At 49.7% G+C, this 18,194-nt stretch overlaps 1 protein-coding gene and 1 pseudogene across 1 annotated transcript in view; one reads left to right on the top strand and one right to left on the bottom strand.

Moving 5' to 3' along the window:
• CCDC69 (coiled-coil domain containing 69) overlaps positions 1-3,786 on the top strand; it is a 49,209-nt gene extending 45,423 nt beyond the window's left edge. The window contains exon 10 of the mRNA XM_044916674.1: positions 521-3,786. Within this exon, the coding sequence (XP_044772609.1) occupies positions 521-698 (178 nt within the window). The 3' untranslated portion in view covers positions 699-3,786. The remainder of the gene's footprint in view (positions 1-520) is intronic.
• Positions 3,787-13,011: 9,225 nt separating this feature from the next.
• On the bottom strand, positions 13,012-13,111 carry LOC123325390 (annotated as a pseudogene).
• Positions 13,112-18,194: the final 5,083 nt, after the last annotated feature.

Genomic DNA, 18,194 nt, shown 5'->3' on the forward strand with positions numbered 1-18,194 from the left:
TCTGTCCCCATCCTGGCTGAGTCGACTCCATGGCAAAGCCCAATACAGGAAGAGGGGACAGGAAATTTCTAGCTGGGGTGACCTAATGAATGAATGAATGTACATGAATGAATGAGCCTGTTCTAAAGGCTTGGTAAATGAGAGCCAGGATTATGTGTCAGACATAATTCATTGAATTCTTTACATATTATCTCACCTAATCCTCATAATTACTCAAAGAACCGGTCCACCTAGTATCACTCCCATTTTACACATGAGGAACCTGAAATTTGGCAGGAGTAAAGAACTTGTTCAAGGTTACCCAGCTAAGTGGTGGGGCAGATCTGAACCCAGAGATGTCTGCCTGTGAGGGCCACGCTCCTCCGTCAAGGGATCCAGTGACCTCTTGCATCCAGGCGGACGACAGGGCCGTGGGGGCCCTGATGCGGGCTGGCGGCCCATCTGAGGAAGGCCTCCTAGAGGACTGGGTTGCTCGGTGCAGCCGCTGACTGGCAACCTGGGCCCCTGTCTGCATCCACAGGCAGCTCTCGGACGACCTGCTTCTCGCCCACGAGGCCCTGGAGAAGGAGTCCCAGTTGCGGCGACAGCTCCAGCAGGAGAAGGAGGAGCTGCTGTACCGGGTCCTGGGGACTGACGCCTCCCCTGCCTTCCCCCTGGCCTCTGTCACCCCCACCGAGGTCTCCTTCCTCGCCAGCTAGGGCCCAGGGCCTGGGCCCGCCATGACGCCTGTGGTCACAGCTCCCTCTTGAGGACTTACCAGAGAAGACAGCAGGAGCCTCTCGTTCTTTTCCCAGGAAGGGCAGAGGGCAGGGGTGAGGTGGGAGCCAGGGTGTGTGCCCAGGGAGCCCTGGGGGCTTGGGCTGTGCAGGATCACCCATGGGGCTTCGAGGCCCCAGATGCGCTTTCCCTTGAGTTGGCCCAGGGAACAAGCAAGAGGAGTCCTTCCGTCCCTCCCTGTTCTCTCTGTTCAAATCAGGGAAGTCCTGAGCATTTTCCAGGGGCAGCCAGTGCCGCCGAGGCCACCTGACAAAGAGACAACCCCCTGCTCCTGACTCGTTAGCTTCCCCCAGATGTTCTCGCCTCTGCTCAGACCCTCCCTTAGCCTCAGTTTACCACTCCTCTAAAACAACCAGGGGAACTGAACGAATGATCCTTGAGTCACTATAGTGTCCCATTCTAGGATTGTTTAAAGGTCAGACGAGGGGCTGGAGGACAGGAGAGGAAGTGGGCCAAACCCTGAGAACCAACAGGGAAAGGTGGGCAGCTGGAAAGGGGGTCACTGGAGGCCCTTGGGGCTGACGGTGCCAGGGCCCAACTCAGCCAAGGCAAGGGCTGGGCATGACCCAGGGCATGCCACTGCTCCTGGTCCCAGAGTCTGGTCAGCCCAGGGGTTAAGCCAGAGCTCCTCCTCCCTGACCAGGCAAGGCTCACTCCTCAGCCCTCTGGGTCTCTCAGTCTCAGTGCCACCTGGGCACAGGGCCACCTCGGTCTGGGTACACCTAACTGCCAGAGTGGGGAACCTCGTCCCTGTACAGATGAGGAAACCAAGGTGGGGAGTGGGACCCACAAAGCCAGGACTAGGACCTCATCTGTCATCCAGCTCATAGCTTGCTGTGCTTGTTTTTCTCCGCAGGCTCTGGAAAGATCAGATGTATGACTTAGTCTTTCTCTTCCTTCCTCTACCTGCCCCCACCCACTTCCAGGCTCTATCTTCCTCCTGCTTCCTACCTTTACTCCTTCTACCACCACTGATGCCAGGCGCCAGGACCCCAGAGCCTGGCCCTCAGCTTCCCCATCCATGCAGAGGGGTGGCCAGAGTGAGCAACCTCAGCAGGCCTGTCCAGCCCTGGCCGTCTGTGGACTTATTCTTCTCAGGAAGCTTCGGGTCAGCTGGACACTATAATGAGAACCCCTCCCCTGCCCAGAGCATTTTAATTCAATGCTCTCACAGACACCTCCCTCCTGTCAGCTACCTAAGATTCTTGAAACCAGTTCTTACCCCTCTTCAGCAGCAGAGCAAACTGAGATCACAGGAGTCAAAGGGCCTTGCCTGAGACTCCCCAGCTCCAGCTCCAGGTCCCAGACTAGCAAGTAAGAAAGGTCAATCCAGTAGAACTAAGGTTGCTCCATCATCCCAGAAAGCCTTCTTCATTCCCTGGATCTGGTCTTCAGCCATTCCTTGTTCGAGAGGTTCAGATGTGACTCTGTTTCTCCATTTCTCCCCTAGGAGGGCTAGGGGAGTGCTGAGCTGCTTCTCTGGCCATGGGCAAACAGATTATCTATCTGGGAGTCTTGGGGACAGCTCTGGAGTGAAGTACACATGTACTTCTTCATGTAACTTTTCCCAAAGTTTGTCTGGGATACACTAGTTCATTGCACATTAATAGGCATGACCAAGAAAAAAATTGATAGCCAAGTAATTTGAGAAACTCTAGATTCAGTCAAGTTAAACAGATCTGCAAAGTGCAGGACTTCTCAGAACCTTTAATATGCTAATGTGAACTGCAAATTTCCAAGAAGGAAGCAGAGTATCCAGCATTTTCTATACTCCCTTGACCAACTTCCTACCCCAACCTAAGCACTTCAGGCTGCAGAATGCACTTTAGAAAGATGAGAAGGGCTAGGCTGCAGAACGGGCAAGTTGTGGGGAGCAGGGTTTCCCTCATGTAGCCTATGGCAGAGGCGGGGAGATAAATTGTGGTCACTCCCTCACCCTGCGGCAGACAAGCCATGGAAATTATGGTATTTTATTTATTTGGCCCCTGTGTTTTCCTGGGAGAGGGAGGAGGAGGCTCCTCGCTGAGGACCCCTGCTAGTGGCAGGGACCATTGAGGAGTATGTCCTGGGCCTGAGTGACTTGCCACTGGCTCTGTGCTCCCTCCTGGGGTACTGGTGCCCCACAGGCCCAGCTTTGCCCAGCCCTGGAGTGGGGTCTGATGTTGGAGTGAAGGCTGGCCATCAGAACAGGTCAGGGCTTGGAGGGAGGCTGTGAGGTTGATGCAAGGCATAGAAGCAGTGATGGGCGGGCAGAGTATAAGGGGTGAGCGCAAAGATTCTTTTTGCACTCTTTTGGGAGTGACAACTCCTTGGCATCAAAAACACCAAGGTTCACACCGTTACCTACCCCTGTTCCTGCCCACTGCTCCACACCAGCATGCCTGCAGCTAGCAAGGGAGCTCGGAAGGGGCAGGGGGAACATGAGGGCTTCTGGTCACATGGACATGGGTGGTGGCAATCCCCGTGCCCTGCAAGTTGGTGGCCTGGCAGGTGTAGATGCCAGAGGCCCCAACCCGGGCCTCTTCCACATACCGGGTGCTCCCTGCCTCCTGCAGCACCTGGCCCCCTCGGCCTCCTGCAGACGCTGGCCCACTCGCTGACATAGGGGGGTCGGCCCAACTGCAGGGACAAAAAAATAACTGTCCATCAGCCAGCCCAGGTGTCCTCTCTGACTCAGGCAAATGAGAGGCACTGTGTATTCCGTCAGGGATGGGGACTCGTCAAAGGTCATACATGCAGATCAGAGCACCTGAAAGGCCAGGTTCTTTGTGGCAAATGTGAGCTTCTCAAGTCCCTGAGGAGAAGCTGGGGTCTCCTCCCTGACTCAAGGAAATGCAGGAAGTAACTTGACTGGGAGCAGTACCCTCCCAGTATGGCACTCTGGTTTTGTGTGGTTGTTAATGGGTGCTACCTCCCCAAGGCGGGGCGGGAGGTGGGGTTCTATTATGAAAATTGTTTGGAAAACACTGAGTCAAGCAAAATTAAATTGGAGAGACTCAGAGCACCGAGTCTGTCACGTGTGCATGTGAGTTTTGAATCTCCAAGGCAGGTGATGGTTGTAAGAGGCAGTGTTTTCCTAAAAACACTTTTCTTCGGGGTCTGGGGCTGGATTTTTTGGTATCCCACCATTCCAAGGAACGTGTTTGGGGCAAGGCTATAGCACAGCAAAGCCATGTCTTCCCAACCATCGGTGGGTCCTTTTCCCCTTATTGGGTCTCCGTTTCCATTGTGGACAAGTGGGAGAATGATCCCCCACTCTTCCCCTCCTAAGGCCTCTGGGGAGCTCACCTTCACCATGTCTTTGCTGGTCCAGCCCTCCCTCCAAGGCTCAGATCAAATTCCAGCTCTTCCAAGAAGCCCTTTTAGGAATTCCTGCAGTTGTCGGTGCTGGTGCATCTACTGTGTGACCCAGCTGCTCTCCAGGTGTTTGAGGTTATGGGGCTAAGTTCTTTGAGAGGAAGGACCATCACTACCACCTGTCGAGTAACACCTCTAGGAAGGTCTGGCCCACGGCAGGTGCCCAGGAAACAGTTGCTAAAGGATTTTGTCCATCTCTTATTACACACACACCAGCCATAGGGCCTGAACACTTGCCCCAGCCCCGTGCTCATGAGATCGGGCCAGTCCAGCCTCAGCTTGAATGTCACCTCAGAGAAGACTCCCTGACCACTCTCTCTTAAGAAGACCCTATCACACTGCCCTGTTGTATCCTTGATGTAGTGCTTGGTATTCTCTCCATGATCGTGTTCATTCCCCACTTCTTCCTCCCTGGGTAGATTGTAAGCTGGAAGACAGCACAAGTCAGAGGTCTTTTGGCCTCATCCTTGTGGTCTCCACGCTAAGCACGGTGTCTGGCATGTGGTGGGTGCTCAGTAATTATTGTTGGATAAATTAACGAAGGAACACATTATACATTTTATACAGTAACCTAAACAAGGAAACTGAGGCCCAGAAAAGGGAAGTGACTTGCCCAGTGTCACTCAGAGTAGCAGTCCAGCAGTGGTTCCACTCCGCCACAATTGCGCCTGACCCTCATCCTAATTCCTCACTCCCATGCTCTTGGCCAACACACCATCACCACAGACACACATACGCAGCCTTTTCTTCCCCTCTGCTTACCTTCTGCCCTGGATATTCCCAGATAAAATCCACAGCAATCTCCGGCTCACCCAGAACTGTACAAGTCACACCAAAGTTCTCTCTCATTGACTGATGTGGCTGAAGCTTGGACGGTGGGTGTGGGGGAGGAAGACGGGTCTGCCATGGAAAGATGGGAGAGAAATGGGGACAAACATGTTGAACTGATTGTTAGAACAATTGAATGAAATGAATGGGCGGAATGGTTACATTCATAGAGGATGAAGGGTTGGGTTGGTTGAATGGATAGAGGATGGGTAGCTGATGGAACAGATGGAGGATGGGTGAATGGAGTGGTTGATTTGAGGGAAGATGGATGAATAGAATGGTGTGGCATGACTGAGAATGAGTATGGATGGACAGAAAGGCTGGTGGTCGCTCAATAGCTGATTGGCTGGCTGGCTGGAACAAGATAGTTGACTACATGGGGTGTTGTTGAAAGCTGGTTGGTTGTTTAGAGTTCCATAATCCACAGAACCCAAATCTGAGGTTGCTAAAGGAGGCATCTCTCCCCATATCCTCCCTTGCCCTGCCCACCCAGGCCCCAGGCCCACACGCAGTTGATGTAGATCAGCATGTACTTGGTAGAGATTTGTCTCAAGCTGCCTAGGCTGGCCAAGCAGAAGAGGGCCAGGCAAGGAATCTCGGGGCCAGTCGATGGTGAAGCCCTTATTCACATCGAAGGAGATGTCGATCCCATCCACTGGGACTTCCTCCGGGGGCAACTCCCAACGCAGTGTCACCTGGGCCAGAGGGTTGGTCACCTGGCAGGGAAGCAGGAATGGCTGATGGCTGCACAGGTGTACCACTTCATAAGAATCCTCAGTGGGGACAAAGAGCTCCTCTGGGTCTGGGAAGGAAGGCGGGATAGAGAAGAACGAGCATGGCCTAAATTAGCTGTTTCCTGATGCTCCAGCACCCTCGAGCAAGAGGTCCCTCATGGGGACTTAAAATCCCACTTTCCCTGCCCATTCTCAGTCCTAGACTGAGAACTGAAGCCCAGCCTGCTAGTTCCATCTTCGTCATTTTGATTGGCGTTCCTGGAGACCCCGACCTCAGGGCATCTGCGAAGAAGATGCAGGTCTTTCCCTGGCGGGCCTCGCCCTCAGCGTACGCGCTGTCTTGGCCGAGCTGAGCGCAGCAGCTGTAGTCCTGGTGTCCGCGCCTGTGGAGTTCACCAGCTGCTGCTGGCTGTGCCGGCCGAAGGGCTTGATTCCAAAAGACAGTCGTGGGGCTGGCCCAGGGTGCGGCGGGCAGCAGATGGGGGTGGCCGGGGACACCTAGTGAGCAGCGGTTAGCCGGCTGACAGCCCTCCTCCCCCGTGCTCAGCACGCCGCCCACCCAGTCTTCGCCCTTCCCCACTGACACCATGAGGATTTGTAGTGACCTCACCTGGTTTCTGATTGCTCGCCTCTCACCAGCCCCATGCACATCTCCTAATGGGTCCATCTACTCGTCACAGAGCTTGTCCTTCCTTTGCAAATGGCATGCCCCAAACTGCTCTGTGCTCCCTCCTTGGCTCCTCCCATGTGTCCCTCTGTTCAGGCGGCAAATGCCCTCTAAGCAACTCCACCCCCTAACAGAGGCAGTGTCCCAGCAAATCTCACTTTAAGAGGCTGAGCTGAGAGAGGGTAGACAAATCTCCTGACCCGGATTTATATCCCAGCCTCTGCCTGATTTTCTTCTGGACTGGGGTGAGCAATGCTGGTGGGGTCAACTTTGCTTTTATTTCTGCCTTCCCTATGTTGGTGTCCCCGACATAAGGGTGTCTCAGCCTGACATTCAAACACAGGCGTGACAGTCAGCCTCCTTCCCTTCCCATGGCCACCTTACTCCCTACAGGCACTATGTGCTGCCCCCAGAAATGACATCCAGTACTGTGGGAAGCCATGTCTCCCCTTCTGTTGAACCACTATGCATCTGATGGGTCTTGTGAGCCCATCTTACTGTTCCTTTTTTTAAAAACATTTTTTAAAAGATTTTATTTATTTGAGAGAGAGAGAGAACGAGCAGGGAGGGGGGCGTGCTGGGGGAGAGGGACAAGCAGATTCTGCTGAGCACAGAGCCTTATACAGGGCTCCATCCCAGGACTCTGGGATCATGACCTGAGCCGAAGTCTGACGCCTAACCGACTGAGCCACCCACGCGCTCCCTGTTCCTTTTAGATGCCTGCAGTTGTACCTACTGGAAGCCCGTCGTGGGTTCTGGACCACTCTAATCACCATAAAAACTGTCCTCAAGTTGTCTGTGAACTGCTGCCCCCTCCTGGACCCATTCATGCTGTCACAGGAGTTCCTCCACCTCGTACCTCAGGCGTTCCTCACCTTCCTCCTCCAGGTTCGCAGGTGCCCTCCAGTGAGCTACCTGCCCCTCCAGCGCAGCTCCAGGGGATCCCCAGCCCGCAGGCTCAGAGAGTCCCCTGCCTTCTGGAAGCAGCCCCTCCCCAGCCCCTGGGTCAGGATGCGGTGGGGGGGGGGGCTTGCGGCGCTGGGCTGCCGCCTCCGCTTCTGCGGGAGTCTTCATCTACAGGGACTTCTGGCTCAGGTCTGATTTGGGTTTCCTCCTGCCTGTGGCTCCTGAGGGCTACCTCTCCAGGGCTGGTGGCTTTAAAGCCTCTCTTTTTCGGAGCCTTTGGAGTTCTGGCCGGCTCCTGGACTTCAGCTGCAGGGAGATGAGGTGAGTGTGGGGCCACCAGCCTTCACCATTCATCTCACATGGGGTCTTCTCCTCCCCCCAGCAGTTGGCAGAACCTCAGAGCTCTGTAAGGAATCCTCACTCTTTTGAGAAAAATTATAAAATGCAGACAAACCAAGAAAAAGGGATTAAATTTGCCCCCAAACTTACCATCCAGAAATAACCACCATGATTATTTGAAGCCCCTCCAAGGCTTTTGAACGCAAATATTTTAAAGACATTGTTAAAAAAATAAAATGGAACCATAGAACACATATTTTTAATAATCTGTTTTTTCACTTAGTAATATGTTGTGATTACCATTCCATGTCAATAAACACATGTGTACCAAAACATTCTGAACGATTTCGATGGTATTTCATGGTAGGGATGTAACAATTTATTTCTTCATTGTTGGGTATTTGGGTTTTTCCACATTCTTAGCCAAAATAATCAGTTCTGCAATAATTATTTCTTGCATGGGGACGCCTGGGTGGCTCAGTCAGTTAAGCGGCTGCCTTCGGCTCAGGTCATGATCTCAGGGTCCTGGGATCGAGTCCCTCATTGGGCTCCCTGCTCAGTGGGGAGCCTGCTTCTCCCTCTCCCTCTGCTTGTGCTCTCTCTGTCAAATAAATAAAATCTTTGGGCGCCTGGGTGGCTCAATTGGTTAAGCGACTGCCTTCGGCTCAGGTCATGATCCTGGAGTCCCTGGATCGAGTCCCGCATCAGGCTCCCTGCTCGGCGGGGTGCCTGCTTCTCCCTCTGACCCTCCCCCCTCTCATGTGCTCTCTCTCTCTCATTCTCTCTGTCTCAAATAAATAAATAAAATCTTTAAAAAAAAAAAACAAATAAATAAAATCTTTAAAAAAATTATTTCTTGCATGCACCTTTGATCAGATTGCTTCCTTAGAATGAATTCCTTAGAAATGGAATAGCTGGTGGGCTATGGAAGGGAACTTACACACTTTCTTATCTGAGTGCCAAAACCTTCTAGGACACACTCCAAAAGAGGTCACTTAACCTGCACTTAGATATGTCCAGCGATGGGGAGCTCAGTATTTAACGGTACTAGTAGCTACCACTGATGGTGCCTACAGTGTTTCTGGAAGAGTACTGGCCCCTTTCTATACATTTTCTTATTTCATCCTCCTAATGACTGCAAAGTAAGTGTTCTTATTTTACGGATGAGGAACTTGAGGCTCCCAGAGGCTCATTTTCCCCAGGTGCTGTGCCAAGGGGCAGGAGACCCTGAACTTAGACCCAGGTCAGCCTGGCTCCAGAGCCCATGACAGTTCCACCAAAAGTGTATCTTCAGGCTGAATGGCTCTGACTGCTAGAAAGACCTTTCAGATGCAGACCCCCTGTCTTCAACTTTTACTACTGATCTAATTTTTCTTCCCTGTGGAAGAGGACACAGCCATTCCACATGCCTGCCTGCCACCCAGCCCCCAATTTTCTCTTCACACCGGGAAGGTTGTGCAATTTGTACCAAGTTCCGAGGCTCTTTCTTTTCTGTCCTGATAGCTCCCAGATACATCCTTCCCTCTTCGTCCCCACTGCTACCACCACTCAGTCCAAACCCTGGTCAGATCACATCTAGTCTACTGCAGTAGCTCCCAGCTGGTCTTCTTGCTTCCAATGTGACATGCATCACACACCTCTTCAGAAACCATCATGTTAAGACCAGTTACAAAAGCCTTGGGCCACCCCATTCATCATGGGGAGCGGGCAGGGTGTGGGGGGGGGCAGGGGCAAGGGGCGGGTATAGTGTTTGGGCAGCAGCAACAGAAAAGATCCCAATGGAGTTTAGCAACTGTCTTTTTTTTATGGCCCCAAACCACCATCACCAACACACACAGGGACCAATGGGCAAAACAACCAACAAAACAACAAAACAAAGAAAGGACCCAAACAGCCACTTTCAAGCCTGAGACCTCTGGTTTTCACAGCTGTTAAGAAAAAACTACACACCTTCTGTGTGTGTGTCATTTCCTCGCACACGACTACCACTCACAACACTTCTGACACCAGATTGAGGGAGGGGGATTTCCACACCAAGCAATTCTCTGAGACACCATAGGGGTATCCTACAAATCAACTCAGTTCTGACACTATTTACCTGGAAAGAGCGTCAGATCCCACAGGTTAAGGGCTCAGGCTCACAAGGCTGCCCCTCCCCCACTTCAGATGCCAATCCCAAGTCCTAGGTTGTCACCTCTGCTTCTGGCTGATTGGCTATAAATTGGGGTTCCCGTGACCCCAGGCTGGGTTCGATAATTTGCTAGAATAGCTCACAGAACTTGGGGGAATACTTACATTTACTTAGGATAAAGGATAGAGATGAGCATCCAGCTGGAGGAGATTCGTAGGACAAGGTGTGTGGGAAGAGGCTCGGAGCTTCCATGCCCTCTCCCCACACACCACTCTCCCAGAACCTCGATGGGTTCAGCAACCCGGAAGCTCTCCAGACCCCATCCTTTGGGGACTGTTATGGAGGCTTCATCACATAGGCATGATCCACCATTACCTCAGTCTCCAGCCCCTGACTCTCCCCCTCCTGGAGGATGGGAGGTGGGGCTGAAAGTTCCAAGCTTCCAATCATGGCTTGGTCTTCCTGGTGATCAGCCCCCATCCTGAAGCTCTCCAGGAGCCCACCCAGAGTCCCCTCATTAGAACAAAAGACACTCCTATCACCCAGGAAATTCCAGGAGATTTAGGAACTCTGAGTCAGGAACCCAGGTCAAAGACAAATATTAGAACAAAAGATGCTCCTAGTGCTCTTAACACTTAGGAAATTGCAAAGGTTTTAGGAGCCCTGTGCCAGGAACTGGGGGCAGAGACCAATATATTTATCTTCTATTATTTCACAACAATGTAAAAAGTCTCCCTAGTGGGAACATCTATCATGGGGGCCTTGCCTGGCCTTGGAGGGATAGGGTACTCCCCAAATAGTTTGGGGAAGTTTTGGTAGTTTGGGAGCAGGTTTATTGTGAATTTCTTACATGGGATGAGCACTTAGTTCCCAGAGAATTTTTCCAGTGCATAGTCTGGTTTAATCCTTGCCATAGCCTGGAAAAAGCACCCAGCAAGCATTATTATTTCCTTTTTAAAGGTTGAGAAACTAAGCATCAGAGAGAACAGCTGGGCTCAGCATATTAATGAGGTGACATAGAACATTGCAGTCTAGCATCTGAAAACAAAGTTTCTCTAAGCAGTTATCTAGGCCGCTCCAGCGAAGGGGTGGGGAGCCCGGGTGAGCTGATGGAATATGGACTTTAGAGCCAATGGTGCTAGACTTTGAATCTTTGCTCCACTACAAGCTAGCTGTGTGACCTTGGCCTAGTCATTTCATTTCTCTGAGGCCCAGTTTCTTCATTTAGAAAACACCTGCCTTGCAGGACTGTTCTGTGTATTAAATGAGATAATATACATGAAGCACTGAGTGCAGTGCCTAGCTTATAACAGAAGCTCAATAAATCCCTGTCGTCAAGAATAGTGTATTCATTTCCAATTGTCACTGTAACAAATTACCATAGACTTGGTGGCTTAAAACAATATAAATTTATTATTTTATGGTTCTGGAGGTCAGAAGTCTAAATTGGGTCTCACTGGGCTAAAATCAAGGTGTCAGCAGGGTTGCAATCCTTCTGGAGGCTCTTAGAAAATGTTTCCTTATCTTTTCCAGCATCTGGAGGCTGCCCAGATACCTTGACTTATGGTCCCATTTATCCATCTTCAAAGCCAGTGCTGTTGGATGGAATCTTCCTCATGCCACCATCTCCCTGGATCCGCCATCTGACCCCTCTTCTGCTTTCAAAGACCCATCTGAATGAATGAATAATCAAGACCACTTCCCTACTTTAAGGTCAATTGATTGGCAACCTTGATTCCATCTTCATCCTTAATACCTCTTTGCCATGGAAGGTTCTGGGGATTAGGACGTAGATATCTTTGGGAGGCTATTATTCTGCCACAAATAGTATATATTTTTTTAAATGCAAATATAAAGCTAATGCTTTCATAGCCAAACTTGCATAGATAGAGGCCTTCCGTGAAGCAGAAGCAAGTCAATCACAGGGCAGGATAAGAGAGGTTTGGGGGTACCTGCTGGTTCTTTGATTGCCCTGACTGGGAAGCTATTGTTAGAGCCGCTAGCTGGAGGTATCTCTGGGTCCTGGGTCTGGAATCCTATTTGATCTGGAGTTGAAATTCAACCAAGGGTTGGGCTCGAGAGGCCCCCAGAGCTGGGGCTGCGCTGGCTGGATTCTGACAGGGCCCACAAGGACCTCTGTTTTGGGGGAGCATGCTGCAAACACATCTTCCTGAGCAGGGGCTCCACCTCCCAGCACGAGGGCCAGGTCCAGGCCACTGGGCTGTGGGGGAGGTGACTCTCTGGGAGCCATCAAGATGTCCTCGGCTTTGGAGCCTCTGGGTTTGCAGAGCCAGCAAGTCACGTAGGAAAACTTACGGAAGATATCAAGTCTGCTCTCAGGATCTGAGGATGATGATAATGACCTTAACTAAAAACTAGTGGGCACCCAGGTGCTGTGCAAAGTGCTTTGCGTGCATTGTGTCATTTAATGCTCACAAAGGGTTCTGGAAAGGGTTTGGAAGATCACGCAGTCCAATCCTGTCATTGTGCAGATGAGGAAGCAGAGCTCAGAGAGGGGACTCTGCCAAGGCAGCGCAGACAATCCGTGGGAGAGCTGAGCTTAGGGGTTCGAGTGCTCACTCTCCCCTGTACCCCCACCATGCCGTCCACAGGGTACCCGTGGGAAAGGCAGAAACAAGGGGTCTCAGGATGCCCCAGGGGAGTAAAAAGATTCAAGATAGAAGTCCATACCTGAAATGACACAGATGAGCAGGCAACAGGACAGCCAGCAGAGGGCTCGGGTGTCTCTTGGGAAGGACCCGCAGCTCAGACCTCAGGCAATGTGGCCCAGAGGCTGCAGGGGAGACACTGATGGGGCCGAAGGGTGGGAGCAGGGAAGCGGCGAGGGACCCCTAGGAATGGGAGAGGAGGGGCCTGATTTCAAAGGCAAATCCAAGTCCTGAGTCCTGGCTTCTCTAGGACTCCAAACAAAATTCCTTTCTCAGGGTTCCCTCTGCCAAGGTGAGCAGAGCTATTCCGAGCCCTCCCTGTTCAGGAGAAAAGTCCTGCAGCCAGGAGAGGCGTGTCCCCCCGGGCAGACAGGCAGAGCTGGGATGCAGCTGGTGGGCCTCAGAAGGTCGCAGGAGGGTCATGAGGGGGCCCGAAGGACAGGACTACTTGAGGACCGAGCAGGTGAGTGTGGCTGGCAGGAGGTGGGGCTTGAAGTGGCCTTAACGCGGGGGGGGGGGGGGGGGGTGTTGGTGGTCAGATCTGCAGGCAGCAGCCCCCTTCTGCATAGCCAAGCTAAGAATGGCTTAACTTTTTTTTTTAAAAAAAATAGGGAACCCTTCATGAATTCCCTGTCATCCTTGTGCTGCACTAGTCTTCTCTGTATGGTTCCAATTTTAGGGGATGTGCTGCCAAAGGGAGCACTTACCATTTTTAAATGGTTAAAAATCTATATTTGGCAACACGTGAAAATGATATAAAATTCAAATTTCAGTGTCCTTATATAAAGCAGTACTGGAAACCGGCCACACTCACTGGAGTACGTCCTGTCTAGGGCAGCTTTTACACCACAGCCGCAGACAGAGTAGGGGCCAAGAGACACGGGGCCCACAGCGCCCAAAATATTACTGTCCGGCCCTCTGTAGAAAATGTCAACTCTTGCTTGAAAGCTTGGTATTTCTAAAAAATAATTTCACTGAAGTAAATAATATGTAAATAAAATTCATGCTCAAAAAAGATGACAGATGAAGCTTAAGTTCCCTTTGACCACCCCGCCCCCAACTTTCCTCAGAAGTCACAGCCTGGGTCCGCCTTCTTCTAGACTTCCTCCTGCATTTACATCGGCATGTGTGCATATCCATAGCAAAATAAAGGATCCTTTGGTGAATTTTCTTTCTGTAGATGGTTTTAGACAGTGACTGTGCATAGTTTTTTTAAACTTGCTTTTTTTTTGTGAACTTGGCCCCCTGTGAAGACCTACCCTGATACTTTTTAAAATGCTACATAATATTCTATGACTTGGCTCTGCAGTTTATTATTCCCTTACCAAAGGACACAAAGTGTGTTTCCTTTTTGCTATTGGAAACAATGCTGCAAAGAGCAAGGAGCATTCCAAGGCTCAACTAGCTACATGTCCTTGAAGATGGAAGGCTTGTTAAATGAAAGAATGGTATTCCGTACAGACATGTGAGCGGATGTATTCTTACTCATCTGTGTTTGTGACTCAGGACACACCACCAGGCAAGTCCCTCCCAGTGTAGCCGGAAGCCTCCTGCTCTCCTTGCAGAGTGTTGTGTACCCGCCAACTATTGGTTGTAAGCAGGTAGAAAGCCTCCTGGCTTCCGGTTGAAACAGGATTCCTTCTGTACAAACTCAGTGGTTATTCTTGGAAGGTAGTGTGCGGGGGTGGGAAGTAGCAGAGAATGGGGAGCCTGGGAGCTTGGGGGCCCCGTTCTCACCTTCCCACTTTTGGTGTGACCTTGAGCAGCCTCTTTGGGCTTCAGTTTCCCCAGCTGTTTAAGGAGGCTATGGGACTCTTAGAGCTCCCTGGCCTTTCAGAGCCCTACCAGCCTCTTTTCAGTGACCGAGTCCCTAAAGGAGCAGAGGAGTTCTGAGCGGTGGTGGTGCAGGTGCCCCCGCGTGGGCACAGTGCTGTCAAGGGAGGTGCGGGGAGCTAGGCAGGGCACCAAGTTGAACCCACGCTGTCACTGATCATTCCCCAGGGGAGAGATTGCATGAAGAGAGCATCCATGCAGCCCAGCTGAGCCCAAGGCCATTGTGGCCTTGAGCCCAGGGTCCTGGATCTGGACTGTGGGCTATTATATACTCCTGGAGCACCCTGTTTGCCTCCATCCTACAGCACTTACCACAGTTTGTTGTTCATGGGAATTTGTGTGATTGTGTCATAAATGTCCATCTCCCACCCTCTAGGGCGGGAGCTCTGTGAAAGCTGGGGCCGGGTCTATATTGCTCACCCTTTATCCCAGTCCACTAGCACAGTGCCTAACTCTTTGTGGGCACTAGACAAACCTCTGCTGAATGAATAAATGAGCTGCTCCAGCCTGGTCTCAACAACAGAGACATAGCCTTCTCTCTAAACCAAGGGCTCCCAAAGAGACAAATAAGGAGGAGTGGGGAGCAGAAGGGGCAGGGTACAAACAGTCTAGGCAACATCTCGGAATTAGAAAGGTCACTCCATTCCTGAGTGTCAGCCCTCGGGTGGGGAGTGGTCTGGAATAGTAGTCCTTGGGGAAAAAATACTCACTGAAGCTTTGAATTGTAGTATGCATTCATTCATTTATCCATTCATTCATTTATTTCATTCACCAAATATTTACTGAGACTCTACCAAGCAATGGAGACATGAAGACAGGTATTTGCCAAAATCACACAAATAAATATCTAATCACCAGTGAGGACAGTGTTATGATGGGAAAGAACAGGATCCTAGGAGAGATGATGGGGAGGGGTATATAAAGTGCACTGGAGAAAGGATTAGGAAGGAATTTCTGAAGAAGTGCTATTTAAGGAGAACCCACAAGAATAGTTAAGCTTCTACCAGGCTTACAAGAAGAGCTTTCATTCCATGGAAATGGAATGTTTCAATAGAATTTTGAGTGAGTCATGGGATCTTAGAATTCCAGACAGTGAATCTCAGAGTTACAGAATCTTAATCCCGCAGAATCCTGAAACAAACACTTACAGATTCTTCAACAGCAAATGGAACCTTAGAATTGAGTGTTAGAGATTCAGTCTTCAGATGTAAGAGCAAAGGGAATCTTTTTTTTTTTTTTAAGATTTTATTTATTTATTTAATTGACACAGAGAGAGAGAGAGACAGCATGCGGGGGAACACAAGTAGGGGGAGTGGGAGAGAGAGGAGCAGGCTTCCAGCTGAGCAGGGATCCTGATGCGGGCTCGATCCCAGGACCCTGGGATCATGACCTGAGCTGAAGGCAGTTGCTTAACCAACTGAGCCACCCAGGCGCCCCAAGCAAAGGGAATCTTAAGAGAAAGTTTATCCCATCCCCTTCTCTACTATTGTACAGATAGTAACAGAACAAAAGTGCACAGTCCTAGAACCCAGCCAGAACCCTCGCCTCTTATTATTAATAGATTAGGACTCTAACCATTTAATAAATAAAAATAATAGCAACAATGCTTATATTTATTGTCTCATTACTAGATGCTAATTGCTGCTAAGTAATTTATATCATTATTATCAGTGAATTCCAACACCAAACTCATGAGGTAGATGTTGTATAATACCCATGTATTATAACTAAGAAAACAGAATCTTGGGGGAATAAGGATGGTTAATGGTCACTCAGCTAGAAAGAGGTAGAACCAGAACCTTAGGGCTTTTTTTGCTTATTTGCTTTTTATTTTAAACACTGTGCTTTAAAGCATGGTGCTACGCAGCTTTTTCTTATTACAGCTGCTTTCAGGCCTTTTCACAGGGACCCCAGCCTTCCTGTAACTTCCACCTTAGGGGTCAAGGTAAACTCTTGGACCGACTCTGCTGTGGGGTGATAAGCATCCTGGAAGGTCTGTAGAACACTCTCATGTCAAAGGAGCCTTCTGAAACCGAAATGTGCTGTTAAACCTAAAAGAAGTGAGTCTGTTTATGGGATCCAAGAAACAGCATGGCATCAGGAAACCTAGTTCCCATCTTAAGGTAGGCACTAAATAGCTATGTTACGCCGGCTCAGTGATGGAGCCTCCCTGGGTCCCAGGTACCACATCTTTTACAGATAGCGCCTGCTCTGTCCACCTCAGTGTGGAGCGATAATGCATGCAAACATGCTCTGTGATTCATGAAATATATGTAAGCATTCTAAGGTTCAGTGGTTTCTCTTCTACCTTGTGCATAAGAGCGTGGATGGATCTCCTCTATACGGGGGGTAATTTGGAACTATCAGGAGCCTCAAAAAATATTGATTACTCTTTTATCTTGAATTCAAGTTTTAGGAAACAATATCGAAGCTGGGCTGAAAAATTCAGAATCAACCTAAATGTCCAATAATTGGTGATGAGATGAACAAATTATACTATTTCCATGAAATGGAATTTGATATAGTTATTTTCAATGTTTTGGAGAATATTTAATCACACAAAACAGTGTCCACAACAAATTAAGGTGTATCAAAGATAAAATAATATTTACGGTAAGTTCCAGGTTTTTGTGAATGAAAGTATACGTGTGTGGCACGTAAATGCTCCAGCAGTGTGGCAATTATAATTATTGCTGTTATTGTTGTTACAAATAGAAGAATGATGTTAATCGTAATGTTGCTGTAAGTTACCTTCGGACTGTAGGATTATGGCTTTAAATTATTTTCATCTTTTGATTATTGACACTCAATATTTTTACAATAAGAGAAACCAGAGAAACAAAAATCATTAGAAAAGTGATTCTGTGGTTTTTAAGCCTATTTTTTGTTTGCCTGCTGTTTCTCCATCTCTCCACCCTCCAAGTGACCTGCCTGCTCAAAACTAAGTGTCCTCACATCACTGAGACCCTATAGGGGAAAATCTGCTTCATGCCAAGTGGTTAGAAACTCCTTATGTTCTTTCCCACAGAGAGGAGCAATCCCCAAGCCTTTCAGAGGAATACCAGGCACTGAGACAGGACTTTCTTGTGGAAGAAGAGGGTCTTCCTGGTGGCCCTGTGAACAGTAACCCCTGGGGGTTCCTTCCTTTGGTCAAAGTGAGAATGGGAATGCGCCACACCAGGCACACTCTCCTGACGGAGGCCGGCAGAACTGGAATCTGCCAGCAGGTGGCATTATCTGACCACTTGCAGCTTTCCCAGAGGGCAACCCCGAGATCTGGAACATTTCTCCTCTGAAATCAGAGAAACTACAGCGCAGATAAAGTCTGGAATCCCAGTCCATTGTTCTGCCCATATCTCCACACCATATTGTCTCTCTTACAAACACTTTAGAAGGGCCACTCTATGTAGGAAGGGGCTTGGAACAGCACCAAAAAGATGAAGTCATCTTAGCGTGTTTCCGTCCCACATTTGCCTCCTTCAGGCTTTGTGTCCACCAGCCAGTGAGGTTATGTGACCTATGTTTACTTGCTATTCCACGGCCCCTGGATGTTTACGTTGTTCCTTTCTGTGGTTAAAAATACCGTGTGGGACCTAAAGAGCTTTCTCTGTATTTCAAATTATTTGCTTAGGGCTGATTCCCAGAAATGAGATGATCAGTCAAAGAAAACGAGCAGTCTATTAGCCTTTCTTCTGCAGCTCAGGGAATAAGGGCCTGGGCTCAGCAGTCAAGGGGACCAGGCTTTTAATCCTGCCTCAGTCGTCAGGGCTGACTGTGGGCAAATGCCATATTTTCTCTGAACTTCAGTCATCTTTACTGCAAATGAAGGATACTAGCAGCCCCTACACTTGTACATTAGATCCCGTTCTCTCTCCAAATATCGCTTCCCTCTCTCTTCATTTCTTCACTCTATCTGATCATTCCCATCAGCTCACAAATATGCTGTGATGTCA

This window comes from Neomonachus schauinslandi, chromosome 7 (assembly GCF_002201575.2).
Source record: "Neomonachus schauinslandi chromosome 7, ASM220157v2, whole genome shotgun sequence".
NCBI classification, from domain to species: domain Eukaryota; kingdom Metazoa; phylum Chordata; class Mammalia; order Carnivora; family Phocidae; genus Neomonachus; species Neomonachus schauinslandi.